The sequence below is a fragment of the Poromitra crassiceps genome (assembly GCF_964638095.1).
Source record: "Poromitra crassiceps genome assembly, chromosome: 9".
NCBI lineage: Eukaryota > Metazoa > Chordata > Actinopteri > Beryciformes > Melamphaidae > Poromitra > Poromitra crassiceps.
In genome coordinates, this window is record NC_139630.1 from 47,612,497 (window position 1) to 47,624,996 (window position 12,500).

Here is a 12,500-nt window from a genome sequence, read left to right on the forward strand (position 1 = left end):
CAGGATTTACTCAAGTTTAGGTATTCACAATCACTTCAGATATGTTCATACAGGGGTTGCCTTAATGGAAAATAAGCTTTTTGGAGCATTATTGGAACTAATCAATTTGAACTTGAAATACAGCGCTGTTGTACAAACTGCTGTACAGAGTTTACAGGCATGAATATTTTAAACATTTGATAGCCTCTGAATATAGTTAAATCTCTTGGTCAGCAGCCCCATTTTGTGAAGGATATGGATACAAAGATGCAAGGTCTGTCAGTGCTTGTATCAAAATCTCTTTTCAGACCAAAAGCTCTCTTCTGTTCTATCAGACCGTCACTGTGTAAACAAAGCCAGTAGCGGGGCAACACTGTTGCAATTGGTGGCACCACCATAGTGTAATTCCACAGTCGGCATTTAACAGCACAGATTGAGAGAAGATAGATTTTGATTGGACTTTAATGAATTGTCCAGAATGCTACTGAATTCAAAATCAGTTATACATGCTTCATATCCTACCCTTCTCTCTTCTGATTGGCCATTCATTTTAAAAGCCGGGTCAGTTATTTACAGTTGTGTTAATTTTTAGAGTGAGCATTCATCATTCTGCTCTGTGTAATATACCATAGCCCCACGCCGCCAACTTTTCTCTTCACCTCTAATTACACCTACACACACCACAGAGTGTTTTTCAAGCCGCTAAGTGGGGATATGGGTTAATCTTCCTGAACGTTTCGGAGTGTTTTCCCTACAAATTCCCAGATCCCGGCCGGGGAAGAGTGTCAACAAGGCTGCGCCGGCTGGGACAAGCTTAGACAAGTGACCGTTTGGAGGGAGGGGGGAGGAATGTGTGTGAAATGATTATGGGAATTCTGTGCATTCCTCTCGGCCTACAGAGTCAAAATACAATATGTCTGCCCTCACACTGAATAGGGCAGAGAGGTGTATAATAGTGAACGCGTGGTGACGCGGGCAGGTGAAGTTGAGTGATGAAAGATGAAGTTGATTGCGCGATTGTCGTAGCAGGACTCTGTGTGTTTGTGCGTGTGTGCATGCGTGCGTGCGTCCTGTGTGAGGATCAGTGCCCTCCAATAGGCCAGGCCAGGGGTGGAGCTGTGCTGACAGACAAGACAGCTAACAGCTGTGCAGCAAGGTGAAGTTCAGGGAAACTTTATGAGCCGCCTCCTCCTGAGAGGCTTGTGTTTCACAGCCAAGACAAGGACCTGCTTTAGTGCTGATTTACCAAAGACCTGGGAAAAGCTGTTTGCATCAACACAGTCTCATAGAAAATTGTGAAATAGTAACATTGGTCCACAGCCAATTTCGGCTCTCAAATTGTTAAATGGAAATATTTTTTTGAATTGGAGTTTTTACAGGGGTGGGAGTTTTTAGAGGGGTGGGAGAGGTTAGGTTTAGGCATGGGGCGTGGGAGAGGGGTCCCCGTGGGGTCTCTGACCCATCTCCGACTCCCTTCAGGGGGACCACCTCATACCCTCTAATGGTTACCCTAACCCAGACCCTAACCCTAAAAGCCCAACCAAAAAGCCACCGTGGACCAATGTTACTATTTAACATTTTTGGGGAGACTGGGTTTGCATTGAACTTCACACAAAAAACCTGTTGTGTTATTTTTGCTGCAGTGACTTTGACCACCTTGACAACTTTCAAACACACACACACCCAGGAGGTATCCTGTTTAAAAACCTCTGATTTCCTCAACTGAAATTCAAGTCAAAACTTTTCTGTTAACTATGTACTTTCCATGGCCAAACATGCATTTCTAAAGCTTTACTGAGGCCAAAAGTACCGGTAGTCATAGTCTTGAACAAACGTTGCGTTTTAGCTCTGACTATAGCTTGGCTAAAGGGCCCATTGCTGCTCAGTGGTGTGGCTAAACCTTGTAAATATCTCTTATTTGTCTAAGCTCTGCACCCTCATGTTTACATGTGTGGTGCTGCCGTGGAAACCCTCACGGTTTGTTTGATTTTCACCTCTGTGCCTCTCCCCTCCCGCCCCCCCAGGCTCTCTCCACCTGTGAGACTGGGGGGGGGGGGGTTACCCTCTCCTGGCTGTGTGTAATGAGGCTGTATAGTTTATATGAGCGTCTGCCCCGTGTTCCAGGCCACCTCCTTTGCTGCTTTTGCAGAACGTGTGTGTGTGTGCGTGTGTGTGTGCGTGTGTGTGTGTGTGTGTGTGTGTGTGTGTGTGTGTGTGTTGTTTCTGGCAGTTTGACTTTTCTCACCTTCAGTGTAGTTTCAGGTTTGTTTACTTCTCCGCGCTGTTCAGTCTTTCCGAATTTGATAGATACTTTACAGGAAATTAAACTTCAGGATGTGTTTTTCATGTTTTGCTTTGTTTTTATTTTATTTTATTTTATTTTATTTTATTTTATTTTATTTTATTTTATTTTATTTTATTTTATTTTATTTTATTTTGAATTAATTCATCTCTATATTTTCCAGTGATACTCAACCCGAGGCTCTAGAGCCACATGCGGCTCCTTTATGGGTAGTTGTCGCTCTTTTAAGTCCTACTTAAAATAAATAATTAAATAAAAATCTTTAAAAAATAAAGGGAGGAAAGAGACTTTTTGTAGATTGAGGCTCTTGCAACGATAATGTGGTTCCTGACTGAGTAGGGCAAAGTCGAGTACCTTTCTGGCAATGGATTGAAGCGTTTCTGTTGACAGAAAACACCATCCACAGACTATCAGCAGCATGTACATCCTAGGTCATGAAATACTTGACAGTCTGAGAATTTGACATTTCCTTAGGATGGGAACCCTGCATATAACTTGGAACACAAAACTGGTCATCGTCGTCGTCGTGTGCGTGAGTGTGTGTGCATGCGTATGTGTGTGTGTGTGTGTGTGTGTGTGTGTGCTCAGTGAGCTGTGAGAAGACACTAGTGGGATTACTCTTCCTGATGTAGCCTAATTACCACTTCCTGTTTGGCTGTTGAGGAAAAGAGACTTTCCTTTCTCAGCATAATCACTGTACTTGATTATGTCTCTACACGTGTAGTAGTATATCATCCATATAGTATTTTTATTAGGGGTGTGTGAGTGCGTGTGGTTTCCAACTATCTGAAATATGGTGAGTGATCAGCTGACTGGGTTGAGTATTTGTTCTGCTGACTAATGTGTCTGACTCTTGCTCCATAGGGAGCCAAAGTCACACCCACTTCCGGGTTAAGCATACGCACCAAGATATTTCATCTGCCATTTATTCTCCCATAGCCATTTCGTAAAATGCTTAAAAGAATAGTTTTTCTTATATATATATAATTATATATACCGTAAATTCCGGACTATAAGACGCACCGGTCTATAAGCCGCGGGACCAAAATTGACTATTTTTTTCTTCTATAAGCCGCACCGGTCTATAAGCCGCGGGTGTTTTGATGTTTAATTACCATATGAAAGGGTTCGTGCACAGAGAGGAATGTCGGGAAAGCGATGGCTGTTTGGGGAAGCTCCCATTTATTAACATTTCAACAAAACAAAACAAAAGTCAGGTCACTAATCCCCAGACAAAATCACACAACAATAGGCTATATGTGCAGCAAACCTGTAACCAGAGAAGTCAAGTCACTAATCCTCGTCTTCCTCTTCTTCCTGCGTACTGAAACCACCAAAGTCCTCATCTTCAGTGTCGGAAACGAACAGGTTCAGGGTGGCTTCGTCAACCACTCTCCTCTCTCCTTCATTGTCACTCAAAACCAACGAACTCCTCTTCATCACTGTCGGCATCGAACAGCCTCTGAAGCCTCTGACGGCCCTCAGCGCCAGCTGTGGCGGCGTCATCCTCTTCATCCCGCAGCAGTCCAGCGTTTTGGAACCCGTTGGTGATTGTGGATGTTTTCACACTCCTATAATATTCCGTGCTGAGACAGTTCCTCCTGCTGCACCGTCCAACGCCTCACCATTGACTCATCGATGCCCAGGTTACGCGCGGCTGCTCTGTTTCCCTCTTTTAATGCGAGATTGACTGCTTTCAACTTGAAAGCTGCGTCGTGTGAATTTCTGCGTACCTTCCCCATGGTAAGTGAGAGTGTTGCTTCTACTGCTCGTTCTCATGCTGTCGAGAACGAGCAAAGCTTTTTTTTGGTGAAAGAATCCTCCAGGGCGCTTCTTGTTAACAGTCCGAGTGAGTGGCAGGTCGAACGTCAAAGGCACTTCATCCATATTTATGATCTGCTCCGGTTCGATGGAATATTCCTTGATCTTCCTTTGTGTGAATTCGCCGAAGTTTGTGATTTTCTCCTGGTAGTCGGGGGAGGGAGTTGATGGCCGAGTGGCCGTTTGCTTACCGTAATTACCATATGTAAGTGGTCACGCACAGAGGGGATTGTCGGGAAAGAGATGGCTGTTTGAGGAAGCTCCCATTTACCGTATTACCGTAACATTTCAACAAAACAACATAACACAACACCACCGTTGTTTATTTTTACAGTGCACACAGTGTCCGCGGTGTGGTGAAAAGAGGGCAAGAGAGGAAATTAAAACAGAAGTGGATTTATAGTTAGAAAGAGTGCTAAAAAAGAGAGATTTTATTTGTATTTTTTTTTTTTTTTCTGAAAAAATCCATAGATAAGACGCACCGTTATATAAGCCGCAGGGGCCAAAAAACGGGAAAAAAGCCGCGGCTTATAGTCCGGAATTTACGGTATATATATTTTTAGAATATTTATATATTATATATATATATATATATATATATATATATATATATATATATATATATATATATATTTTTTTAGAATCAGGAGAGACCATAGAACATTTCACTCAGACCAAAGCGTAAAACAAAAAGCAAAAAAACAAAAAATGTTTTAGTTTTGGTCTGAGTGAAATGTTCTATGGCCTCTCCTGATTCTAAAGATATATGAATCGCTTGGTTTCACTGAGTAAATCTATTTTTATAAGCATTTTACCAAATGTCTATGGGGAAAATAAAGTGCGGATGAAATCTCTTGGTGCGTATGCCTAACCCGTAAATTGGCGTGACTTTGGCTCTCCATTCTCTGCTAGTTCAATACGCTTCCTCTTACTTGGCTGATAAGATATCTCTCCTATGACCAAGTGACCTATAAAATGTTCACTAAAAGCTTGACAACATTACTAACCTATTGGCTGTTGCCTGCAGAAGGGCTGGGCAGAGTATATATTTTTAATAGTCTGCAGTATCTTAAATTCAACCTTGGCTCTAAAACAATACTGTTTCTATAGCATTCTTTGTTGAATGAAAGCACATGTCACACGTCTATATAACATTTACATTCAGTGGCCTCTCTGTATACAATGAGAGCATTGTATACAGCTCCGAATGGCAGTGAGAGATAAGTGTTTGAAAAACTGAAACACCCAGAGATTGTAATGGGACATCAATAAACTGCACACAGCACGCTCATATATTGACCAAACTGGCCAGTCTGTTATGAGACGTTAAATGAGTTCAGTTTGTCTCACCTCACATACCACACACTGGCCATTCACAGCTGAGCTAAGTATAGCACCATAGCTATTTTAACAGCCTGTTTGTTACCAATGTTTTTTGTTTCCATCATACAGACTTCATGAAGCCCTTCAGCTAGCCTAAATCGTCTGTTTACATGTTGTATGTTTACATGCAACCTAAGCACTCGTGCATGCGGACAGTTGGAAATAGACATAAGCAATGTGAGTCACGCTATGTAATGGTGAGACTAACGACTATACTGTATTTTGTATGAAAGTCGAGTTGAAAAGAGAAATGTCTTTTAAACTATTTTAGATCACATCCCTGGTCATAGAGTGCACCTATTTAACAATGTATGCAAAAAATATTAACAAAAATCAAATTTCTTTGTTTTTTCACATCAAAATTCAACCATGTTGTCTTCATTCATAATTAAATCTACAGTGTACTTACGTTGGCATGTACTATCAACAACCAATAATATCATGACATGACAGCTGTCAATAAATCTCCAACTGTCATACTCCGGCAACTGTGCGATGCGGTCCTGACACAGAGCTAACATTAACTACCTGATTTTTTCGCCTGCCTGCTCTGGTAGCTGGGGAGATCAGGAAGGGGGGAGTTCTCGACAACTGAAGCCAACTCAACGCTGTCAGACACCATATTGGTTTGTTCTGATGCTAGTGATGCACCCACTTTTCATTTCAACGGTCCAGTCAAACTCCCCAAGCGTATTGTCCCGCTTTGGTAGTGGCCTGTTGTCCAATCAAATTCCTCCCAGTCTCTGGTCCCGCTCTGGTCCCGCCTACAATCAACGTTTCACTTTGAAATATGTCGCGATAAGGAAGTAAAAATTTAGCATCCAGTTGCCATGTGTGACAGAGTCTGGTTCTCAAAATAGGATCAAGCTCGTGTCTAGTCAATCCAAATCTGCCACAACAACACAGAACGTCTTTGCACAGAAACATCAAAGAAGAAGTCACAAAATGAATGGGAGCAGCCTACCTGCGACAGCTTGGGGCGATGACAGCTAGACAGCCCGGTTTGTATGGACAGCCCAGTCGGTAGTGGAGGCCAGATTCAGGCCGCCTTTACTCATAAGACGCTTCTTAAAACAAAAGTCACACACACACCAACACCCACACGTGAGAACGGAGGGAAAACTACTAGGGAACAGGGGCTCCAGAGAATCCATGGCTTGGCTTCAATCACTGGCAGAGAGGGGGGCCTGCGCACCTGAAATGCCACGGATATCATCTCTAAGCCACTCGCACTTCCTGTTTGATCATCTGATGCAAAGACGTAAATTGACATATCATAAGTAAACAAGGGGGTCCCTGACAATCACATGTCAATCATACATCACCCTGTAACACATGCTATATATCAGATTTACATTATTAACATTATTTAAGTCGTTTTTTTCACAAAAACACTATTGTAAAAATACGGCTTCCCATGAACCCCTTGTGACTTGTGCTGTGCTGCTGTAGCCTCACACTTTGACCCATTTGAAAAACGTCAATGGATCTGTGCTTAGCTCAGCTACTACGGTACTGTACTTTAGGTGGTGTAAAGGAAATGTGTGTACATCTTCCCTGGTGAGGGTGTTTCATCTCTAACACACACACACACACACACACACACACACACACACACACACACACACACACACGGTCTGCCACTGCTTTGATGCGTGCAGCAGTAAGACATTCCTGTGCTGTGGTGAGCAGACGATGGGGAGAGCAGTGCTCATGAATGGGCTGTATTGTCCTGTGAAGGTGGCAGGTTGGAGGGCCCAGGAGACCTGAGCCCACAGGGACCCCTCTGCTCAGGGGCCCTCCTCAGGGTGCTGATATGGCTGTAAGGACAGGAGGCCTCCACATGGGCCTTTTTGTTGTTGATAAAAGGGAAAGTGATATTGTGTTGAAAGCATACCTGTACTACCCCCCTCCCATCCTACACAATGATTTGATTTTTAAATGCACTTGCCTGCTTCTTTCTCTCTGTTCTTGCCCTCTCTACCTGGGTTGTCTCTCCCTGTCTCTCTGTCTCCTGTCTGTCTGTCTGCTGTCTGTCTTCCCCCCTCTCTCCCTCTCTGTCAGGACATGTCTCTAGCCATCCTGGCTATTAGTTACTGTGATTGATTGCCATCAGTTTTTGCGGCCCCCGTTGGGACCCCTAACCTTAGTCACCTATCCCCTTCATTCCACCACACAACCTCTGGCCCTCCTGCTCTTTCATCCTCGGCTCCTTCAGCCATCGCCTCTTTCTCTTTGTCGTTGCTCAGGAAAGACCCAGATGGTGGTGGTGTTGCTACGTCAGAAAGATGGTGGTGGTGTTGCTACGTCAGAAAGATGGTGGTGGTGTTTCTACGTCAGAAAGATGGTGGTGGTGTTGCTGCGTCAGAAAGATGGTGGTGGTGTTTCTACGTCAGAAAGATGGTGGTGGTGTTGCTACGTCAGAAAGATGGTGGTGGTGTTTCTACGTCAGAAAGATGGTGGTGGTGTTGCTGCGTCAGAAAGATGGTGGTGGTGTTTCTACGTCAGAAAGATGGTGGTGGTGTTGCTACGTCAGAAAGATGGTGGTGGTGTTGCTACGTCAGAAAGATGGTGGTGGTGTTGCTGCGTCAGAAAGATGGTGGTGGTGTTGCTACGTCAGATTTATGTCTGGAAAAAAGGTCACCGGACCTTCAGGAGGGTATTTACAGAGTCATGGTTTCTGAGGCTTTACAGGTGTAAGGTGTAACCGTCCAGTCACCTAGCTTCTCCTTCTTTATGTCTCGACCTCACCTCTCACCCTTCTGCTGTCTCTTTCCACATCGCTTTCTCCTCCACATTGCTTCTCCATCCCTGGTGCCCGTCTTCCCAGGTCGTTTTATTTGCCTGTCTTCCTAGTGTTTGTGGAAAGTCTGGGTATGGAAATTCGATCATTTCCTGGTGTCATGAAATCTGGGAACGTCACAAAAAGCCTAGAAAAGAATGGAAAATGTCATCATACATATACTGATACTTTGTTTTTATGAAGAATGATCTTAAGCCCATGATAGAAGGGAGTTGGCAGTCATATTTCCCAGCCACTTTTAAGCATGGTTCAACAACTGAACGAAATGTGCAAATCCAGTCAATAAAATAACCCGGCCTTGTCTCCTACCATCTATTATCTCATCCTCTCAGCTCTTCACCTCTCTCACCCCTCACCCTCCCCCCTCGCCTCCCCTTGGGGTACATTCTTGTTTTTATGCCCCTGCTCTCCAAGCCAGCGGCTGCACACACACACACTGACGCGCACACTCAACATACACTCCACACACCCCAAACAAAGAAGCCGACGACCCCCGAGGCTGGTGATCATAACCTTTGAACTTTTGTTCAGTTCATGGTGCTTTACACAGCGGCTAGTTGAATGACAGTGGTTGTTTAACGTGCGTGGGGCGCGCGTGCACGCACACACACACACACACACACACACACACACACACACACACACACACACACACACACAAAACACAAAACACATTTACCGCTTCTCCACCTTCAGTTTACTGTCGCAGACCCCAGTCACGGTGCACAGAAGCAGACGTGAGTTCTGCTTTTTTCAACCCGCTCCCTGAGGTGCTCTGCACTGAAACATAATGAGCTGGTTATTCAGCCGGTCCCATAGACAGAACCTAAATATGCAGAGTGGGGGATGCTTCAGACGTCTCTTCACAGGCCCACCTGAGATGAAGCATCCTTGTTACGGTTCAGTTAGCCTGACATCACCAGACCAATTCACAAAGGTGAAGGAGTCTGGAATCTCTCAGTTCAATTTCTATTTCCAGGGGGCTTTGCCAACGGGCGCAATCCAAAATGCCTCAACCAATCGGAGCATCCAAACGTGTGACGTAACGGCACGCAGTGACTGAAACATGTAAACAGACTAACATTACTGATCAGCTGGGTTGCCAGCCGCCATGAGATCAGCTGATATGGTGTCTTACAGCGAGACGCACATTATCGCAGAATAAACCTTGACAGGCGGATGCAGGACCTGACGCGAAGCAACCGCTACATTTACCAGACTTCTTTCTGTACATTGATATGACTGGACGTGGTCCTACCGTCCTCCAGAGTCTATCAGAACTGCATTCATAGCAACGTTCTGCTAGCTGCTGTTTGCTATACAGAAATAACAGACGTAGAATGCTGTGATTGGCTAATTAGATGAGTATTAAACAAAGCTATGTAATAGCCAGGGGCTGTGATTGGCTCGGCAGTTTTCATGCCGGGTGGAAATGTGTTTGTAGGAGGGGGGCCCAGACGCATCTCTCAGAGCAAATAAAACAGATTCGTCAGGTTCCCAGGCTGTTCTGTCAGTTAACTCTACAACATTATGCTCCCTAATGCATGCTGCGGCTATTCTATTCTATTCTATTCTATTCTATTCTATTCTATTCTATTCTATTCTATTCTGTTCTATTTGTCTGCACCGTGGCTCCTGCATTACATCAGTGGCTTGCTGGGGGAAGCTAAGCAGGACTGACTGGTTAGTCCTTGGATGGGAGACCATCTGGTGCTGGAAGTGGTGTTGGAGGACGAGTAGGAAGTGCTCTTCTCTCTGGTCTCACAAATAATATCCCCATCCTGATCCCCAATGCCCCAAGCCAGAGACAGGGACTCTGTCCTGTGAGTGATCCCTGTCCTTCGGATGGGATGTTAAACCGAGGTCCTGACTCTCTGTGGTCATTTTAGATCCCATCGGCACTCAGGGGCGTAACCCCGGTGCCCTGAGGGGTGTAACCCCCGGTGCCCTGAGGGGTGTAACCCCGGTGCCCTGAGGGGTGTAACCCCCGGTGCCCTGAGGGGTGTAACCCGGTGCCCTGAGGGGTGTAACCCCCGGTGCCCTGAGGGGTGTAACCCGGTGCCCTGAGGGGTGTAACCCCCGGTGCCCTGAGGGGTGTAACCCGGTGCCCTGAGGGGTTTAACCCCCGGTGCCCTGAGGGGTGTAACCCCCGGTGCCCTGAGGGGTGTAACCCCCGGTGCCCTGAGGGGTGTAACCCCCGGTGCCCTGGCTAAATTCCCACACAGGCCTTCCTTCCATCATGGCCACCTAATAATCCCTCATTACTTAATTGGCACTTTCAGTCCTCAACTCTCCACCATGATAGGCTGATGTGTGGTGAGCGTTCTGCTGTAAACGGGCTGCTCTGCATTACCCAGGTGGTGGGTGAGTTGAGCCCCCCACCCCCCATACGCAAAGTGCTTTGAGTACTTAGAAAAGCGCTATATAAATGCAATCAATTATCAAGTCTACTGTAGGCTATGTCTTATGGGCACATGCATATTAGATTTCCCACTCTATTGACAGGCTGAGGTGCACCAGCCTGTGTTTGTACTTTGCGGTGGTGATTTATGAACAATTCATGCCAGTGTGTGATTTTCTCAAATTTGCTATGATACGATCACAAGCTAAAACATTTGTTGTTAACCGGCATAGGCCAAGACACAGATATACTGTACAGTAGAAATAACCATTGAAATTGTTTTCTTCCATATTTTTTTAAATTATCATATGAACAGAATTCCAGGACAAAGTCAGAAAGGTGTTTTTCTAAGTGAAGTCGGAGGCTTTGTGCCGGGGTTACTCTGATCCATTACAGGAGGCAGCCATTGAAGTGGCACATGACAGCAGCTGACCCTCTCTCTGCCTGACACAATAACGCCTTATTAGACAGCCATGTTGGAGAGAATAAAGGAGGAGAGGGGAGGGAGGGAGGGAGGGGGAGGAGTCCAGAGAAGAGAATGTGAACTATTTGTACAGTTGGACTCGGAGGCTGGAATTGGCGAGCGCGTGTGCACACGTCCAAGGGAAGTGCCTTTTTCTTTTTTTTCCTATTTTTAAGTGTGCCAGTCTGCGTGCGGTACCAACCGCTCTCAACAGATCTTTAATTCTGACATCACATACCCCGTGACAGATATTTTGTCCACGTCGACCACATACCCTTCTTGGCTTTGTTTTGTTCCCATTTCAATGTTGTCTAATGTCCAAACCTCCAGTAGACGAACCATCCCTCACACACACAGCCACATTGATCATTATGCTTTTAAGCCATAAGCCCCGCAGGCAGCTACAGTTAGCAGGATGCCAGGGCCAGATAGAATCTGATGCCAGGGCCAGATAGAATCTGGACAGTTGGTGTCCTGAAATAAACACTTGGAAAATGGACTTTCAAGCTGTTTGCACTGATGTTAACCATGTTCCTTCCTATCATCACAACACTGACTGTTCTTTTCCGCTGCCCAATTTGTGATCCACCTGCTCACCTCTCTTCCTCTCTCTCTCTCTCTTCCTCTCTCTCTCTCTCTCTCTCTCTCTCTCTCTCTCTCTCTGTTCTCTCCGCCCACAGATGAGCATGATGCGGTACAGAAGAAAACATTCACCAAATGGATAAATGCACAGTTCTCCAAGGTAATGTGAAACATTGTGTTGTTGTTCTCCAGCCAAATGCCAAACTTTTATTGCACCAATTAAGGCGCAGCAGAAAGGCGACTCGTAATCCTGAAGCCCTAAAAGCCGAGCTAATGATTTTGAAACTTAAAATGCTCCGTCTACTTTCTATTGAAATGGGCTGGGACATTACGAAGAAGGGGTGAAGAAGTGCAGGCAGGCTATTTCCATCCCAGCAGAGTATTTTGTTAGTCTATTTGGGAGGTAACAGCCTTCCCTGGAGGCCTTGGTTGTTGTGCTTGAAACGTCTCTTCCCAGGCTGAAGAGGCTAACATGCTCAAGAAGAAAGGCCTGCAGCTGGCTAGCGTTCCTATTAGCAGAAGAGTAGATTGAATTCACTTTCAAATACTTTGTCGTTGTATAAACTTTATGGCACGATGTGTTTAAGTATGTGGCACACCATAAGCATCTTTCATCATTATGCTAAAACAAAGCACGCGGCTTAGTTACAAATAAGGATTGGCCCAAGTCCAGTGTCCACTACGCCACAATTTATGATGTAGCAAAGTTCTATGTGCTAAACACATCATTTACTTTTGATTTATTTCCTGGGCCATTGCTCTACCC

General features: G+C 45.2%; 1 protein-coding gene across 3 annotated transcripts in view; it reads left to right on the forward strand.

The window, feature by feature from the left end:
* Positions 1–12,500, forward strand: part of utrn (utrophin) — a 249,561-nt gene that overhangs the window by 17,743 nt on the left and 219,318 nt on the right. For all 3 annotated transcript variants that reach the window (XM_083643533.1, XM_083643535.1, XM_083643534.1), the window contains exon 2: positions 11,833–11,894. In XM_083643533.1, the coding sequence (XP_083499659.1) occupies positions 11,833–11,894 (62 nt within the window). The remainder of the gene's footprint in view (positions 1–11,832; positions 11,895–12,500) is intronic.